General features: G+C 35.7%; 1 protein-coding gene across 4 annotated transcripts in view; it reads right to left on the reverse strand.

Moving 5' to 3' along the window:
- NOX4 (NADPH oxidase 4) overlaps positions 1-20,559 on the reverse strand; it is a 178,746-nt gene that overhangs the window by 98,819 nt on the left and 59,368 nt on the right. For all 4 annotated transcript variants that reach the window (XM_053562167.1, XM_053562166.1, XM_053562169.1 and 1 more), the window contains one exon: positions 18,352-18,432. In XM_053562167.1, the coding sequence (XP_053418142.1) occupies positions 18,352-18,432 (81 nt within the window). The remainder of the gene's footprint in view (positions 1-18,351; positions 18,433-20,559) is intronic.

Raw genomic sequence — 20,559 nt, forward strand, 5'->3', positions numbered from 1 at the left:
CATTAAATAAGATTTGCCTCATGGGGATAGTTCATAAAATGACAGTTTGCCCAAAGTATCAACAAGATCACTGCTGCATAAGCAAATCTCGAGGGAAAAAAGATTTAGAAAAGCATTGAAAATTTTGCATTAGGTTTTATTTTTATTTTAAAGAATCACAAGAAAAAAAAATGTATTTCCAAAATCATTTCTTCCTGATTGGCTAACAATGTGTTATTTTCAAATTATCCTTCCTGCTCCCAAATAATTGACTTCATAGCTTAAAAAGTATATCTTTAAAAGTGTCAGAACTGTAATACCTTTACAAAGTTTCAAAACAAAAACTATAATATAAATAATGATACTAACAGATATAATACAAGAAAATTAGAAAAGCAATGGCAAAGGCAGTCTCTCGTATATTCCCCATCTCCCCAACCTTTTTACCCCTTTGCTTACATTCAGTTCCTTTTTAATTCTTTTTATTTTATTAAGGAAGAATTTTTATTTCTTCCTTAAAACTAGTCATCATGAAGTAATTAGAGAGCATTCAGTACACGTCAGGAGTGGGCTGGATTTCATGACTTCTATAGTGGGCTACATACATACATACATACTTTTTTATAAGAAATACAATAGATATGGCCCAGGTACAAAAAAAATGATGGATATTATACAAATACGAGCCATGTTTTTTCATTAATCCTTTACAAGGTTCTAGTTATACAGTACAATTGCTGCAATAGTATATTTGGACAATGTGTAAATTTGACTTAGCTTTAATTACAATTAATGATTTACCAAAATCTGTTGCTGCCACTGACCCTCCCATGGGTAGAGGCTGACAGACGACTAAGTCCAAAAACTGAAGACATTGATTCTACTGGCCATAAGTTGAACAAACATGAGCATCAAGGACTCCGCACTATTCCAGGTTGTGCTAAGGAGTTCAATGTCAAATCTTATCCCTAACCATCCAGAAACTTAAAATATTATTTGGAAGACACCTTAGGAGAAGCTAAACATAAGTCAGACAACAGATAATAATGGGAATCAAATTAATATTTTAATAATATCTTAGTAATAAATGATAGGAACCTGGTTTAGCACAGAGAAATTTATACACATTTCATATTATCCTCACAAAAATTACATAAACTAGAAATTATTATTCTTATTTTGCAAATTAAGATACATTCTAAAGGACTGAATAATACCCAAGGTCACACAGCTGATAAGTAGCAGATACAAGATTTGAACCCAGACCTGACTCAAATTCTACTCTCTTCACCTATTATGATATAGAATATTAATTCATGGCTCCTGTCAAAATACCTCTGAAAAAAGTACAGAAAGAGGAAGATTAATACTTATTAGAAAAGTGTCATGTGAAAAATTTTTAGAACATCTATTTCACATTTGAACTTCAAAACAAAATAACCATAAAATCTACCTAAGTAAGAGATTAACTAAGTAGCAGTCAAAACATGAGGTTCTGAAACCTTCATCTGGTTTGCTCTGTGCACCCTAGCTATGCAAAGAAAATCAGCTGGTTAAAGAGACAGACAATAATTAAAGGAACTCAAACAAACTCCTAGAAACAAGATCAGATGGTGCGCATGTGTGTGGGGGGGAGAGGGTGTATTGGAAAGGAGCTGCTTATAATTTGAGGTCTTCATATCAGATAAAAGAACGTTACTTATCCCTTCTCTTAAGTAATAGCAACATTCAAGTGGACATAAACCTGTCACAATCAAGGTCCTTAGAATGGCAAAAATCATTACTATATAGTACACCCCTTCAGGCCAGCCCAAAGATTGTTGCTGCTCTTGGCACATAAGTGGCACATCAATTTCTAAAATCCCTTTTAATTTTGTGTTATTTTAAGCTGTACTCAAGTTAAATAGGACAGCCTACCTTCATCTTCATCTTAAAACTCCATTAAAATTGTCCTTACATTGTCTTAGTTTGTAATCGCTGTCATTAAAGAAACACAGATAAGATAGAAAAGACCTAAGGACAGACAATGATTAAAGGCGCCTATGGCTCAGTGAGTAGGGCGCTGGCCCCATATGCTGAGGGTGGCGGCTTCAAACCCAGCCCCAGCCAAACTGCAACAAAAAAATAGCCGGGTGTTGTGGCGGGCTCCTGTAGTCCCAGCTGCTTGGGAGGCTGAGGCAAGAGAATCGCGTAAGCCCAAGAGTCAGAGGCTGCTGTGAGCCATGTGACATCATGGCACTCTACTCAAGGGCAGCACAGTGAGACTCTGTCTCTACAAAAAAAAAAAAAAAGAAAAGAAAGAAAGAAAATAAATAAATAAATTAATCATTCATTAAAAAAAAAAAAAAATTGGCCAAGGTGAGAGGATCGCTTGAGGCCAGCCGTTAGAGAACAGCCTGAACAAGTACAAGACCCCACCTCTACAAAACATGGAAAAAGAGATCAGCCAGGTGTAGTGTCTTATGACTACAGTCCTCCCTACTTGGAAGCATTGGTTGAACCCAGGAGTTTGAGGCTGCAGTGAGCTATGATGAGGACACTACACTGTAGCCAGGGTGACAGAGACACTGTCTCAAAAAAAAAAAAAAAATGAGACTCAAATATGGAATCTCATATTATTTGTCTATAATTAAGTGGTAAGATACTCTGAAAGGTTCACTGGGAAGAAAAAGGTAGGTTTTGAATTCATTTTTGAAAGGACAGATATTGGGCATGCCAGACAGGTCACCTGCATGATCATTTCCATAGATGTCACAGCAAACTTACGTGGTATTAGTGGCCCCATCCTACAGTGAGGAAACAGAGTTGGAGCAGTTAAGTAATCAGCACAAGACCACACTCTGTCAGGGGCAGGGCTGAGACTCAAGAGACTCAAAAGCCCTGTTAATCTGATTCCAAAGTCGATGCTCCTTCCTCTCTACCAGGCCTGCTCCCCTACAGAATATCCATGAAGCTTTATGGACAAATCCTAGCTTGAAGACAAGTGTATGTATTGCACAAATTTTATGGCTCTACAGGGTTGCAGATTTAGAAAATAAAAGGAGGAAGTACAGTCCACCAAACCCATAATTTTATGTATTATTTCCCAAGCTCAACTGCATGTAGTAACTTTTCTCCTTGTACTAGCAAAAAATAAAAGTGCTCACTTTTTTAGTACTAGTGCAGAATTTCTTAGTCTTCTTAAACTATGTGTTTTTAGAATATAATATTCCTTTAAAAGTATATGTCAAGCCCATTAAAACAATCAGAAGAACTTTGAATGGGAATTAGACTATGTTTTATGGATGTTTAGACTGACAAAAAAATCTGATCCATTTTCTCCACTATGACCTCCTTTGTTAAAATTTGAGTCGCATGTTATACGTGTTCTACATGGTTATTGTGAATCCCGATATCTTTATTTATCCCAGCAGATATAACATACAGGCCCTTATAGAGTTTAATGCAATCTTCTCAAGTATAACAGAGCACACTTTGGGTCACACGAAGCTCTGTGTCCATCTGCCAAACAATCCTGGCCTTGCTCCTTGCCCAATGAAATACACCTCTTCTATCATTTTATTAATTTCTGAATCTTATTAATTTAAATGATATGACCTCTTCCTTCAAAGAAGTGTACTATCCAGTACATTGCCATCCAATAGCGCTTTCTGTGGTCCAAATTTCTGCTGCCCAACACAGTAACTGTGGGCTACATGTGGCTATAAAATAATTGCAATGTGGCTGGGGCAGCTGAGTAACTGAATGTTTAATAATACTTCATTTTAATTAATTTAAATTAAATATCCACAGCACAGATCTAACGGGTCTCATTAGACATGAAATAACAACAACCACGAAAAAAAGCAAAAGAATCAATGCTATACGATGTATAGTAACCTCCTGAGCATACAGATGAGTGATGAACTTTGACTATGAAATTCTAAAAAGGGCTCCCTGGAGAAGGCGGCAATTGAAAGATGCAGAGATTCCAGTGGTTAGAGAACAGGAGAATGTATTCAAAAATGAGGGAGCAGCATGAGCAAAGGTGACTGGTTAATTCCCAAATTAGTAGAAGGAATCACATTTACGCATTTATTGCTCATGTGTGCATATTCCCTGACAAATCGTACCCTCTCTCCAGCACATTTCTTGTACATCATAGATCTCTAATGCGCGTCTAATGAATTAATGTTAAAAACAAGTAATAACAATAACATGTGGTCATTGTTTTGTGCATCTAGACATCAAAAAAGGGAATATTCTCATATGTTTTGTTGTAGCTTTCATAAGTAAGTGATAGGTAATTTTCAAGTGAAAAACAGGAAGGGAAAACGATGCTGGTGGATGGTAAACAATCTGGTCAAGTTAAGACGTGGGGAGAGACAAGGGAAAACAGCCACACGGACCACAGGGAAGCAGAGATGCTTATTGTGAATCTCTCCGTGACTTTGCATTACGTTCTAAAGGATAAAGTTTGACGTATCTGTAGTATCTCTGGTATTGTTCTATAATAAGAAATAATAGGAGTTCACGGTGTATCAATGTACATGGTTGTGGATATTATGATTTTTACACTCATAAGGATCTTAACATGCTATCAGCATTCCTGAGTGTTTCAGAATTATGTTTCTTTTTCCCTCTTTTTTTTTTTTCCTCAAGAGGCATTATAGTTATCCTATCAGGTTTTTTTGTTTTGTTTTTTTGTTTGTTTATTTGTTTTTAATGCCTGGCTATGACAAAACCATAGAACATAATGGGTTGATGGAGTCCTATTAGGTTATAACGACAATCATGAAACAAATTTCATGGCAAAGCTAAAAATTAAAGAATACCATACCTGACCCTCACACCTTCCTAAAAATCATAAAATCATCTCTATGTTAATTTCCTGTTAAAAATATCTATCAAATGCAGGGAAATTCACATGACTTTTATATTTGTCATGATTTTAATCCTCCTTTAAAGATGAGAAAAATATTCTTGTCTCTTAGAAACCTTTTTTTTCCCAGTATACTATAACATAACTTTTTTATTGTAGGAGTCAATGATTCTTTTTTTTCATTTTGACAGTTCTTTTTACTTTGTTTTCAAGTACAAAGGAAAAGGCTTTAAGTCAAGGAAATAAAAGCAAATTCTGTATTTCCAAATTCATTGCAACCTTCTAGCTTCTGTGGAATCCACTAGAATGTACACTCAGAATGTGTCCTGCCCTGTTGCTACTCTTCTGGTGCCTAAAATAGTGCCTATAACTTGCAGCAAGTGTTCAGTAAACATTCATTGAATGAATAAGTTAGTGACAAGAAGTATGTAAACAACTTTTTGTTGTGATTGAAAACGCATAATTGAGGAGTCATCTGGTTTTAACAAACTGTTCAATTTTGAACTCATTTTCTGTCTTCAGAAAAAGATGTCAAGATGTTAGCAAATGGTAAAATAAACTCTGAGTGCATTCACACTCGCAGAAAGGTTGCACTAAGCCTGCGACTTACCTCACCCTTTAGCAGTGAGTACACTGCTAAGTGGAGTCTGAGATCTCAGCCCTGCCCCAGCCCTAAGCCACCTTTAACCTATGCAGACAGTTACCAAGAGAATCAAGCCTACCTGTCAGTAGCCCCCATACGCACAGCGCTTTTCCAAACTAGGGACCCCATGTGTCTCAGAGAAATCCTAAGCATTCAGGGAATACCCAAACAAAGCTTTTACCCACTTCCCACTTTTTTGTCTGGTCCAGATGGGTTTAAAGCCTTTGCATTCTTTCCTGGGCTCTTGTCTCTGACACCTGACAGTACTCTCCTCCTGCAGCTTACCTCAGAGCGGGGACTGCCCAAGCTTACCAGACAGGTCTGCCATCGTGGGTTTGTTATGTGAGCACAAAATCTGCTCTTAGAAAAGCCCTGTCATTGGTTACTGCTCTGTTATCACCATCTCCAAATGCTTAATAATTTTTGCTCAAGGAGCCCTGTATTTTCATTTTGCAAATTAAAAAGCTGGTCCTGCCAGAATCCTATGCAGCAGAAGCCCAGAGCCAAAGCATTTAGGACTCAAACTATTCTTAAGTACACGATATAAAAGAGGTCATGATTCCCTAAGTTTTCTCAACTGAAAAAGGGAGACAGTGCCTGTTCCTCTCTACTTCACAGGTATGGAAAAGGAAGGGCTTTGACATCTGGTGAAGAAAAAATATGCAAACATCCCTTACTTCTTAGTTTTTCTTCTGTTTTCATATTCTACAGCAGAGAATAACAGATTTTTATATTTCATAAAACACTAACATGCCAAAAATATTTCTTAAAATGAATACAGACCTCGTCCTTTCCCCATTCCTCCAACTTTCTCCTCACTTTTAATTCTTTGTTGGTGTTTGTTTGTTTGTTTTGTTTTTTTTCTTTTTTGAGACAATCTCACTGAATTGCCCTGGGTACAGTGCCATGGTGGCTCATGCCAACCTCAAACTCTTGGGCTCAAGCGATCCTCTTGCCTCAGCTTCTTGAATAGCTGTGACCATAGGCATGAGCCACCACGCCCAGTTAGTTTTTCTATTTTCAATAGAGCCCAGGTCTCATTCTTGCTCAAGCTGGTCTCAAACTCCTGAGCTCAACAATCCACTGCCTCAGCCTCCCAAAGTGCTAGGATTATCGGCGTGAGCCGTTGTACCTGGCACTCACCTTGTAATTCCAGCCAGAACAACTCGTTGGTATAAAAAAAGCCCCAGGGAAAAAAACTGAGATAAAAATTACATTAAAAAAGTATTTTGTCTAAAGCTCGTTTGTCTATCTCCAAATTTGGGAAAAAGTAAATTCACAGATTGGAAGATTGAAAATTCCTTGATACATGCAGCTCAAATGACGTCATGTACGTAAAAATGCCTTATGTATACTGTATTTATCTATCTATACATGCATACATATGAGCTATGCATATAAACTATAGAAATAAAAGGCATCCTTATGGAAGAAAATGCCACAAGACCCCAATCTCCACCCTGTTCTGATTTATAGGATAAAATCTCAGCAAATATCTCTAATTCATAACTCTTAGTCCATAATCGTTACACAGAAAAATCACCTTTTACCCAAAAATGAAAATCCTACAAATAGTAAATAAATGTGGGAAGAAACACATCTTAAAGATCACAGTTGCATGGAATATTGTATTTATTAACATATTGAAAACATGTAAATACAGTGTACTATTAGGTAGGAGAGTTGGGATTTCATATAAGAAAAACCTAATTCTTTAAGAATTGAATTCACCTTATATATTTAAGTGAAAAATTGAGAAACCAAAAAGTGAAAGAAAACAAAGTGAGATGGTGTCTCTTCCTTCTGTGATCCAAAGAATATTTAACCACAGAATTACAGGAAGATCCCCAATGAAAGTGTGCCCATCTATAATACAACCAAAATAGTCAAGCTAGTTCCTCTGGTACAAGAACCAATATGCTAGTTGTCATAGTAATGAATTACCTAGATAATACTAAACCTAGGTGATGGTCCCCAAATGGGAATCCTACCACAAACACATGCACAGATCACTTTTACTGTCATTTGTGATGTTTCAATAATTAAGGAAACTTGGAAGGGCCTAGGAGGACAACACATTCCTTGCTAATAGTAATTAATGCAGTACAGTTTAATCCAGCAAATAGTGAGTGATGCCACGTGAAAGGGATTCTGTGGATAATTATGGGCAAGAAACATTCCTACTCTCACCCCCAAAACCCTATAGGTCACCTAGGATATAGCATTTTGCTCTATTTTCTTTTTCTATTTCGTGTTGGAACTCGTGCGTAACACATTGCAGGTAAGGAGAGAGAACAGTGGGCCCTTCTGCCATTCAACTACAACTTCTGGCTTTCTCCCAGTCACTGAATGTTTTTCATACTTCTGGATAGAAGGTGTTTATATGAATTTCTCTTCCCCATGGGCATTTTCAAGGAGTATATATTTGAATTCTTTCTCCCTTTTCTTTTCCCTTGGGCAAGTCTCATCCTTCCCCTTAAGCCACATTGTCAAGAATAGCAGGCACCACTCTGAAGCTTGGTAACGGGCTTCAAAGGGTATCAAGAGCTCTGTTCACAAAAATGAAGAGCACTTCAAAATGTTTCGCTCATTAATTACTCCTAAAGAACTAAAAGAGAAAGAAATGAATGAATATGTTCCAGGTTGTGGGGTACATATTGTAGAGCTGAGACAAAATTATTTCCATGATTAATGACACAGACCAGTTTCTTAGTAAATCAACTGATAAACATGGAGAAAATTGTATAGGTAATAATAAAAAATGTATATATATTATAGTATACATATTGTCATTTTATAACCACTTTTTCTCTTCTAACAAGTCTATGAGATAAAGTTATTTTTCCTTATTTTATAAATCAGGAAGCTCCATAAAAATCTGACTTTCTCAAATCGTATTAGTGCTCTTCTAACAATCAACCCTGTTTCTTCTCTGTTATAATCCACAGCATCAGGTAGTTTGCTTCACTATTTCTAAGGTCAAAACAGCAAATGGACATGAAAGAGAAAAACGAAGGTAATCAACACAATTATATGCTTACCTGGAACTATTTATGTGTTTACTTTGTGACCAGGTCAAATTCATCCCTTACATTTGAATACTAACTTGATAGGTCATTTAACATTTATAGAAAATTCACAGCAAAATTCTGCTAAAAGGCATTAGTTTTTGAAATTTCTGGACTTAATATGATTTTTTCCATAGCTTTCTTTGACTTAATGCTTAGTGCTTTGACTTAATCTCTTTATAAAGACACACTAGCAATAAAAATACTGGTCAGACTATCTCCTCCCCGGTATTTTTATTAGTTCCAGTCTAAAGCCTGGCTTCTTTCTTTTTTATTTTCTGGTTATAGAAAAGTATCTCAAAATGTACCATATATGTGTTTGTATGTATATGTGTGTAAATACTTCAGGAATTCATGAATCCTTGAATCCATTCAATGATTCCCAGAGATTATGAATCCAAGTTAAGAATTCCTACTCTACAGAAAGAGAAGTGAGCTTGTGTGATAGAAATAACAGGCATTTCGTAGGTAACTAGGAAGTATTAGAACAAGTCACCTGTAAGACTAATGGAGAGGTTACAAAAGATTTAACCACTATTACAGACACTCAAATTCTCAACCTTTACCTACCACAGTCATGGACATCTAATTACAGTGCCTAAGCAGGGACAAAACAAGGCAAATCTGCAGTGTCTTATTTTAAGTTTCTGTGTCCCAAGTACCCATGCAGAGCTTCTGTTTCAGGCAATGACTCCTTTTGTAATTCTGGCTCAAGTTCTACCTTAAAAACAGTCCATCAGCCTCTCTAGGACATTCCTGATTATTTAGGAATAACTAGGATAACCATCATTCTCTTTCACTCTCAAAAATTTTTGATTTAGACAATAAATTATAGTCTCTCCAAATCTAGAGGCAAGGAAAGGAGAGCTGAAAAGAATGTATAGTTAAGTAAGTAAAAATTTTCTCCTTCAGTGCTAGAACAAGATGGGTTAACATACAGCCTCTGGCCCTTCCTTTCCCTGGGATCCATTCGATTCCCGCCAGTGGGAAGATGATCAAAGCTTTCCTTCTGCCACATCAGTGTGAGTGAAGAGAGACCTTCCTGAAAGTGGCTGTTAAAGGAGAATATATGTGGGATTCAGCAATTCTTCAGAACTAACTATACAGCATACGTACCTTCATCCCTTAAGAGTAAATCTTTAATCTCCTCCTTCAAGTCAGCATAACGAAGTCTATCCCCAAGAACATTTGTCTAACCCTGGTGAACTTCTCCAGCTTAAACTTCTTTGCCAGGATCTGTCACACTGCCTGTCGTTCCCTAATGTTACTCTTGACAAAGGCTGCCGCTGTGTTCCTCCAGGTTAAAGAATAAGTGTCTTTAAAAACATACACACAGAAAACTATTCCTTTTAGATTCCCTGAAAAAAAAAATGATTTAAGTAGAATATAAATCATGCTCTGTGATAACCTCTTGCCAACAAGTAGTCCCTAATGGCAGAGAACTCTGCTTAAAAGAATAATTCAGGTTTCCTTCACATAACAACAAATCTGAGAAGTCCAGCAGAGCTGGCACAAGAGATTATTTACACTATTCATTTGCTCTCACGCCATTCAGACATAGAAGGACCTTCCCCTCTACCTTTTCCAAAACTATCACATTAAATTCTCTCTCACGCTTAAATTTTAAAAATATAATAAACAATCACCACCCATGGAACACTCCTGAGCTAACGCCAGTGGGAGTGCTGAAAATGTTAAGATTGCCAGGCTAAGGTGCCAAATCTCATTTACAATACATTCCTCCACAGGCCGTGAAGGAGTAAGTCTAAGCTCTTCAGTACAGACTCTGTGACATTCATAATTTCTCTTCCCTCCAAATATCCCTTTTATTAGCAAGTGAGAATAGTGGTACATATCTCCTTTTAATGAGCTTTTCAAATAAAAAATGAAAAAAATAAATATTCAGCTCTACATATGGCTGTCAGAAGAAATAGTTTTGTTTTGTTTCATTTTTCCAAATGTCTTCAAAATTGAAATGTCTTTAATGCAGCACACCAACAGCAACTACCCATTAAAAATGAGAACAAAAAATTCCTCAGGAGGCTTGCTTTGCATGTCCAAAGACAAACTTTCATTGCTAAAATCAATGGAGTTTTAGAAACCTGACAAGGTTATAAAATCGTGGCTTTTCCAAGGAATATTGTTTTGATCTGTTAAGCAGTTTTCACTATATGTTCATCAAATTATTTGTTCATGATAAAATTTGGGCTTTTCAAAAGTACCGAATCTTTATTCAAAAAAAAAATGTGGAGTTTCTTCCTTATACTGATATTAGTTATTTTTTCTTGCTAATGTTTATTATGTCTATATTCTGCCTACTTTGCTGCATCCCCTTATTTGAACCTGAGACAACACTATAAAGTAGGCAATTTTATTAACCTGATTTAATAGATTAAAAAATGGAAAGGTTATATTATCTGCTAAAGTCATCAGGTATTACGTGATGCAGCTCTTAACCATCACACTGATATCTTAGAAAGAAAAATTTTTTTATTTTAAAGATCTGAATACTAAAAACAAACATCTGAGTTTAGTATACATGAAATGAGGTTTTTGGTTGTTGTTTTTTTTTGTTGTTTGTTTGTTTTTTTGTTTTTTCATTTTGCCCCAACCTAGAGGGATCAACCCAGATTTTCATTTACTGTGAACCCTTGATCACCCTTCTCTGAGGAACCTCTAACTGCCCCCCACCCCATATCACCATCCATCTTCAGCAGGAAGCAATTTGGAGAGGTCAGTGTCCCTTTACCCTAACAGCAGTCAGAGCTTCTATTGGGAGAGGGAAGATTGATACAGGATTCCCCCACTCAGGGCTGGACAGGGATTCCCACATTCTCTAGGCCCAGGTGAGCTCAGAAATCAGATCCCCTTTTCCAGGCACAAACAGGATGCCCTTTCCAGGCCACACCCTCTGGGCTCCAACAAGATCAGAAACAAAAAAAGCAGCCTGAGACTTTTTTTGGATGGTTCCACCTTGAGTAGGGAGCACACACCCCAATCCCTTCCCTGACACGAAAACTGCAAAGAAAACCTTGTGCCAGGGGAGGGACTGCATTCAACTTTGAAAGGATATTTTCCCACCTACCAAATCCTACCAAATATATTTTCCCAACAATATATACCCCTAGCCAAAGGACCCAAGAGAGAGTTTTCCAACTTGGGTCTTTGCCAGAGGCACTGGTGCCTTTTCACTGCTTCCATATTCCTCTCTGTCTAATAAAATCCTATCTTACCACTGGGGCGGGGGGGTGGGGGGGAGGGCGGAATGCGGAATGTTGTTTTTTAGGGTGGCATGCAATAGACTTGTTTATAACTAATGAAAAAAATTACAAAATATAGATAATTAGAATAAAAGCCGTTTATCAGTACCACAGATAATCATGGAACAAGAAATTTAGGTACTAAATGATACTATATTTGTAGCAAAGAAAGTGAGACTTTCACTCTGTCCATACCAGGTCACATATTCTAAGTGCATTCCTTTGCACGTATTTGGATTTCCAGGTTTAACAGGGATAAACAGAAGTTTTGCCACATGGGAGTCAGCAAAATTTAGTCATTAAGGAATGTGAGTTCTGGTGCCTGATATCTGGGTGCAAATCAGAGGTCTTCTATTTACCAGTCCCGACGTTAATTCACTTCTCACTGCCTCTATTCTCTCAGCTGGACATAGGGAATAATAATAATAAGAGTGACAAATATTTAACAGGGTTGTTGGGAAGATTTAATGAGATCAAACATTACTAAGATAAAAGATAGACATTCAATTAATATTAACTGTTAATATATTCAAAGGAGAAGGTTCAAAATAATGAGATTTAACCTATCATTCAAGGAACAGATGAATGGAACTTAGAAAAGGGGAAGAACTCAATTTCTACAGCTTCAAGAGTCACAGATTTTAAAATCACTCAATAGAAATTACAGTAAAATGAATTCTGGTTCACAAAAGAAAGAATTTTGTGAGAATTAGAGCTTCCCCAAAACAGAATGGACAATTTCAGAATGAGATATTTACTTAATGGATACATTGTAGGGGGGATTAAAAGAGGAAAGAGGTTTGGTAAAAATATCTTGTAAGCTTCTTGAAAATTTAAAGGGTTATAAAAAAGTGACCTTAGAAAATTATATGAAGTAACTTCTTTTACTGCAAAAGTCTACATCGGTATAAAAACCAGCCAACGATTTCTGGTCACCTCATCTTTGCAGTGTAACATTTTCTAACATTTCTAGCCCACATGGACTTGCTAATTCTATAAACTGCTAGAATTCTCATAAGTAAAATGTTTACATTTTAAAAAATAGGTAGTCTTATAATTATCTCTAGCTTTTTCAGCTGACTTTTTAAAAGTCCAAATCGATTGCTAGTACTGGAAGACTGGAGAGCATATAATATTTCGTTCGGTAGAATTTAGCACATGATGAACAGAGAGGTAAACACTCACCAGATAGTGATTTTTTCTTTTTTTTTTATATATTCTTGTTTTTACTCTTTTTTAAATGAACATAATTTAAGTGTGCCATGGAAGTTTATAGTTTTAATTGTGCTGTGAGATAAAAGAGGTTGAAAAGCACCAGGGTTAGGTATGACTTGAGTATCTTTTTTTATTCTCTCTTGTCCAGTCAGTCTTTTCATAACTTAATGTTTTAGATGTCTCTTTGTATTGTTTGTTTAAAAAATTCTGTTTTAGAAACACATTCCTCATAATTGCAGTATTTAGTTCATTTATGTTTATTGTAATTGTTGGCATGTTTGTTTCGTAGCTGCCATCTCCTTTTGTGCTATTTGTTCCATCTGTTTTATGTTTTTTCTTCTTGCTTTATTGTTTCTCTTTTTCTAATTCTTTTTGTTTTCATGATTATTCGAATGCTCTTGTTTTTAAAATATATTTTTTTTCTGTGAGCACAATTGTAGACGGATAGTAGTTTCTGTTAGCAATGAGATACTATGTATATTATTTCACTGTCTTGTGGCTACAGTTGTTGGTGCTAAGAAGTCAGCTATTAAGCTATTAGAGCAACTGTGGGTTTTTTGAAGGAAATACTCTGTAAATCAACTGAAGGCCTGCTTTTGCTTTAGCTTCTTTTGGGCCTTCCTGCAACTCACATCCTCACCTCCAAATATACTTCCAGTGCTCAACTCAGATTAACAGATAGTCAGGAAGATGGGGGTAGCTTGGTTGTAGCTACTGGAATCTCCTTTTTTTTGCAGTTTTTGGCTGGGGCTGGGTTTGAACCCGCCACCTCCCGTATATGGGGCTGGTGCCCTACTCCTTTGAGCCCCAGGCGCCGCCCGATCTCCTATTTTTTTTTTTTTTTTATTGTTGGGGATTCATTGAGGGTACAAACTGTTTAGTTTCTTTAAACATAAACAGTTTAACTTCTGTTTAACTGAAATCTCTGCATAAATACAGGACTCTGAGATCTAGCGACTACATTTTACTTGTATAATAAAAAACTAGACAACAAAATTACTAGGGATTTTAAATGTAAAGATATACCTAAGTTTCCAGTGTTGGCGAAAAAACTTAAATAGACATAATGATAGGCAGATCATTTATCAATAAAAAAGAACATTTTTCATTTGGAGAAAGTTAGAAAATATTTTAACATTTGTTCTTACCAATAAGATATTGGTCTCTCACCTGGGCTGGAGTGAAGTGGAGCACTCATCCCTCACAGTAGCCTCTAATTCCTGGCCTGAAGACACCCTCCCACCTCAGCTTCCCAAGTAGCTCGGACAACAGGTGTCCACTACGAATGCCCAGCTAATTTTTTAAAAATTATTTTTGTAGAGACGCAGTCTGACTACGTCGTCTAGGCCGGTCTTGAGCACCTGGCTTCAAGCATTCCTCCTGCCTCAGCTTCCCAAAGTGCTAGGATTACAGGCATGAACCACTGTGCCTAGCCAGCATATTGCATCTTTATCCACTTTAACAATCTTTGCCTTTTAATTGGTTAGTTTAACTATTCAAATTTTTTTATTAATTAATTTATTTTTACTAACAGAGTTGCTGCCTGGGCTAAAATGCAGTGCCATGATCATAGCTCACTGTAACCTCGAATTTCTGGGCTCAAGTGATTCTCTTGCTTCAGCCATAGCCTCCTGAGTAGCTAGGATTATAGCTACATTCCACCATGCCCAGATCATTTTTTAAATTTTTGCACAAAGGAGCACTCACTATGCTGCCCAAGCTGGTTTCAAATTCGGGCCTCAGTGATCCTCCTGCCTCCATCTCCCAAAGTGTTGTGTACAGGCATAAGCCACCATCCTAGGTGGAAAATTTATCAGTGGTAATTTTTCACATACCATAAGCACAATCTATGTTGTTTTATTAAAAATTAAATTAAACTTCTTAGTAAATATGAGCACTATAGAACATTTATTGTATTGTACATGTGTTAAATGACACTCATTTTAGTATTAGAATAATTATTTTCTTCATCTCTACTGAAAATAAGTATAGAACTTTTAATTCATTTGTAATAAGAGATTCATAATACATAATTTATCTTATAGATATCTTTTTGTTTTTCTTTGTATATATTAAAGTCACCACTGTCTATATGACCCATGTTCTATAAAGTAAAATTAAAATTTAAATATGCCTTCCTTTTATTTCCAAAAACGTGAAGAACTCTCAGTGCAATCCTCTTTAAACTGAAGAAGTCTGTTTGAACTTCTGAACCTTTAAAAACTTTGAATCTATTTTGAATTACAAAGAAAAAGCATTTTTCAAGGTTTCAATTTAGTAAAGTTTAAAGGCAAAAGAATGTATAATTAATTATACTAATAACTGTGTTTTTCTCTCACCTGATAAGGACAGATACATCACAATCCCACAAAAGTCAAGAAAATGACCTTTAAAAAAAATCTTGGCCAGGCATGCTGTTTCATAATCCTAGCACTCTAGGAGGCTTAGGTGAGAGGCCCCATCACTGGAGCTCAGGAGTTTGAGACCAGTTTGAGCATGAGTGAGACTAAAATCCTGTATCTACTAAAAATAGAAAATTAGCCAGCCATTGTGGCATGCACCTGTAAGTCCCACCTACTTGTGAGGCTGAGACAGGAGGATGGCTTGAGCCCAGAAATTAAAGGTTGCAGCAAGCTATGATGATGCCACTGAACTCTAGCCTGGGGGACAGAGCAAGACCATGTCCTCATCCAAACAGAAAGAAAATTAAGACCAAATGCTTAGAGTGCAGAGCTCTTAAAAACAAAACAAACAAAAACACAGCCTAGTAGTAAAATAAATTAAGGCTCTTTTGAATCAGAATGCCTAGGTTTGAATCCAGGATCCCTCAGTTCAGTAGAGTTTGACAAGTTACTTAACCTCTAAACCTCATAAAATTCTGAGCATTTAATGGCATGAATACTTGGAACAAATAGCAAACACGACTTAATTGTTTTAAATTACTATTAGTATCATTAGTACTATCTACTTATCTACAGCATACTTTACAATCATAGCTTTCAACAGGCAACCAAGCCTTTGAAAGAACAGAATGTAAAACGGATTTTCTCCACCAAGGCTTTCTTTGTGGTTCATTTAGGCTCCACAGAACGTGCTATCTTGGCAAATGGAAATGAGCAGAAGAACCCATATCCACTGACCAAACCCTCTTCTCTGTGAGGTAGGAACATCTAGCTGGAAGTCTTTGGTATATAATGTGTGACCATGTTTCTGATACTCTACAACTATATGTTCTAGAACCATGGTACTGAACAAAGCTAGCCAAGACTTACAGGATAAAACCCTTTTAACACTAGTCTCCAAAATCGGGGAGGAGAAACTCAACATTTTGGATGCGTACCCTGAAATAAATATCTAGTTGACAATAATGGCCTTCGGTACTGATAAATTATATTATATTTGAAAACATTCTGAAGAAAGAAATAAGCAAAAGCTTCGACCCTTCTTCAAACAGTTTCCCTGGAATGATTTCAGGTTAAGATAAATGTGGAATGCCAGTTGTATTACACGGCATCACTGTTTATTACTAGTAAAAAACATTAGTACCAGGAGGGCTGTGATGGAATTAAAAAATCTTTTTGGGGACTCGCAGACCTCAGCTTCCTGTGTGCAGTGTAAAACTGCAACCCAGGGCATCCCTGGAGGGGACCAAGTTATTACTTCCCCTATAGAGCATAATTGTCACCCAAGGTAAGCCAGTCCATGTCTGCTCATATTAAACTGAATTGCTCTAGTATCCAGCTAAACCACTTGCACCTGAGACAGGATAACAGCCTATCCCAATTGTGTCCTGTAAGTGTTAATGTCAAGCCCAAACCACCAGTCTACTGCTGGTGGTCATGCGGACATACGCACACACAAAAATACATTATTTCCTTCAGTAATCTTCATAAATTGGTGTGAGCACCATGCTTTAGATTATACTATTTAGGCATGCACGCTTTTCAGAATATTTGGGTATAATCTTTATAACAGTATAGGATGCTTTCTTTTTTCCCTTCGTAATTTTTCTTTTGGTGGATCTGACAGATCCTTTACCTTTGGTCATTTTAAATTTCTTGTCTTCCCTTGCAACTATAGGTCCTTTAGACCTATTAAACTAAAATATGGTAACTCCATTGTCACAAATTCAGCACAGGCAAGACAGTTTTCCAGAAATACAAAATACTAAAATATTGCCTTGAAGTTCTTCATTTCTTACTACTTTTCCTTTAGAAGGTATTAGGATATTATCTACAGGGAGCTTTAAAAATTACAGTACTGAGAGAGAAGTAATTCCAGCTTTCAGTATTAATATACTTTTATACTGGTTTGGGACTCTATTCCTTTCACAGTAGTGCCAAAGAAGATAACAATATAACAAAGACATCTGTACCAGAATGTTTGTTGCAGCCCAATTCATAATCGCTAAGTCATGGAAGAAGCCCAAGTGCCCATCAACCCACGAATGGACTAGCAAATTGTGGTACATGTATACCATGGAATATTATGCAGCCTTAAAGAAAGGGGGAGACTTTACCGCTTTCATGTTTACATGGATACAGGTGGAACATAGTCTTCTTAGCAAAGTATCTCAGGAATGGAAGAAAAAGTATCCAGTGTACTCAGCTCTACTATGAAGCTAAATTATAGCTTTCACATGAAGACTATAACCCAACTATAGCACAAGACTATGGGGAAAGGGCCAAGGAAGGGGAAGCGAGGGGGGAGGTTATGGTGGAGGAAGGGTAATGGGTGGGGCCACACCTATGATGCATCTTAGAATGGGTACAGGCGAAACTTACTAAATGCAGAATACAAATGCCTACATACAGTAATTAAGAAAATGCCATGAAGGCTACGTTGCACAGTTTGATGAGAATATTTCAGATTGTATATGAATCCCGCACATTGTACCCCTTGATTGCACTAATACACACAGCTATGATTTAACAATAAAAGTAAATAAATTAAAAATATATATATATACTATAATAAAAATAGAATTATTTATTCCAGTCTTGACACTACCTTCAATTTCAAGTCATCAAATACCACTTCTGCTGAAAATTCCTATAAATTTGTCTTTCATTGCCCTATTTTTAGCCACTAATAATTTTTAAAAATATTTTTTCATTTTACCCTTAAGGGATAAAAAGTTACCTATGGGGTATAATGTACACTATTCAGGTGATAAGCACACTAAACGCTCAGCCTTTGCCACCACATAACATATACTGGCAATGGAATTCAAACAGTACTCTCTAAATCTAGTATTTAAAAAAAGAAGTAATAAAAAAACTGTTTCAAATAAGTATTCATATGCCAAGACATAAAACAACTTACCCTGAAACGTGCAACATCAGCAGCATGTAGAAGACAAAGAAGAGGTTATGAGTGTACCAGAAGATATCATAGTTAGAAACTCTGAAAAAACAAGCCAATCAATCTCAGTGCTTCTTTACACTTCCATCTCACTAAATAGATCAGGCATTGTTTCAAACATGTCATAATTTAAGAAAGTTAAAATATGACTTCATCTAAGTTAACATACACACAGTAAGAACTGACAAAATTGTAAGTAACACGGTATCATGTTGAAGGTTCTTTGTATTTTAAATAAAGACTTAAGAAAATAAAATAAGGTGCTTAAAGTTATTATAATGCTAAGAATGGGCAGTCATCTATTAATATATACTTCTGCTATTCTTTTCATCAATATTATCAATTTTCAAGTAATTTCTAAAACAACTGATGTTCTCCAAATATTTTTTTAAGAGTAATTCAAGGGAAACTCAACAGGAAAGAAATGAAAATCAGTGATCATCGAAGTTGTATATGTTTTTCTTGGACAGAGAAGTGTAAGAATGATAATTCCTCCTCCTTGATGTTCTAAGGGAAAACAAAGATTCTGAAAAGGGGGGGAAATGATAAGCACACTGTATAGAATGTTCCAGAAAAGTAAAAAGATTGGCAGTTATTTTATTTCATATATCTAGAGTGGATATATATATTAGAATATTGGAGATGGAGGGCAGGCAGGTATTTATAGAAGCTTCCTAGGTGATTCAGAGATAGCCCACATTGAGCTTTCTAGAACCCCTTACAGAAGCAGTGGCCAATTATTTTACATTTGCTCCATTCATAGTATTTGATAAAAATAATGTATGTACTCATCATTACCATCCTTGCAACATATATAATTTTACACACATCTGTTTCTTTTTAAATAAAAATTACTAGAATTGCTAGATCAAACGGTAGACATTTTCAATGCTTTTGATACACACTGCTTATTGCTCTCTCAAAATATGTTCATTAATTAATTATAAACCCAACCATTATCCCAAGTAGGACAGGATTGCCTGCTTCCCCAAACCCACATCCTAATTTAGGTTTTCATTATTTATTGTAAGTGGGATAGGGTATTATTTAGTATGTGTATTATTTACTTTAACTTCTTTTATGAATTCTCTGTGTATGATGATCACCTATTTTTGTAGAGTGTTTTTCTAAATTGATTTGTGTAAACTATTTACATTTTAAGAATGTATTGGCTTCTTGTGATTGTAATAATGTATCCGATATCATGTTTACTGTTAAATCTTTATATTGTATATTGACATGCAGAAATTTTAGTTTTCATATTTTCAGACAGTAAAAGATTTCTATATGATTCTTTATCCATTTGAGGTCTGATAAATATCCACTTAAAATTTCTGCTAAATTTTTTATGGTACTTTTTTTACAGTTAACTCTATGTAATTTACCTAAGCCTTCATTACCTTAAACTTTACTTTCCTCAAAAGCTTGTAAAGTCAGACATTACTTAGCAGATTCTTACATATAGCAAGGTCCCTTTCCTGGCTGTTGACTCAGCTCCCTGGTTCAATGTATTGGTTATTTCTGTAAGCAAGTCCTTTTAAACCTAATCATTTTAGTGTGTGGTGAGGCACATCTCTTTCTACTTCTCTTTTGTAAGATACAGTATACTTCGATCTTCCCTCTGATGAACTTTAGAAACACTCTACTAAATTTAAAAAAAAAAGAAGAAGAAGAAAGAAAAGAAAAGAATCTGTCAGGGATTTCTACTGGAATTGCAACACCACTCAAATATAACTGAGAAAAAAACTACATCTTTATAATCTTTATAGTATACAGCCTTTGTTCAAATCTCTAGAAATTTTTCTCAGTGAACTTACGTGGCTTGTTCTCTATATAATACTCATTTCCTAAGTTTATTCATAGATATTTTTGTGTTTTTGTTCCAATTGTGAGTAATATATTTTTATTTTATTCAATTTTCAATCTGATTATACCTAACACGGAGAAGAGCTATTTTTAATTTTAATTGTGAGTAATATATTTTTATTTTTATTCATTTTACATCTAATTACCTTTTTCATCTATTATTTGGTAGTCATACTAAATTTTTTTCAAAATACTCTTAGATCTCCTGGGTAGACAGTTATATCTTCTTTTCTTAATATATATATCTTCTTTTCTAGATAAAATGAAAATTTATTGTTGAATTTTTTTCTAATAATTCCAAAT

Source organism: Nycticebus coucang, chromosome 14 (assembly GCF_027406575.1).
Source record: "Nycticebus coucang isolate mNycCou1 chromosome 14, mNycCou1.pri, whole genome shotgun sequence".
In the NCBI taxonomy this organism is placed as follows: domain Eukaryota; kingdom Metazoa; phylum Chordata; class Mammalia; order Primates; family Lorisidae; genus Nycticebus; species Nycticebus coucang.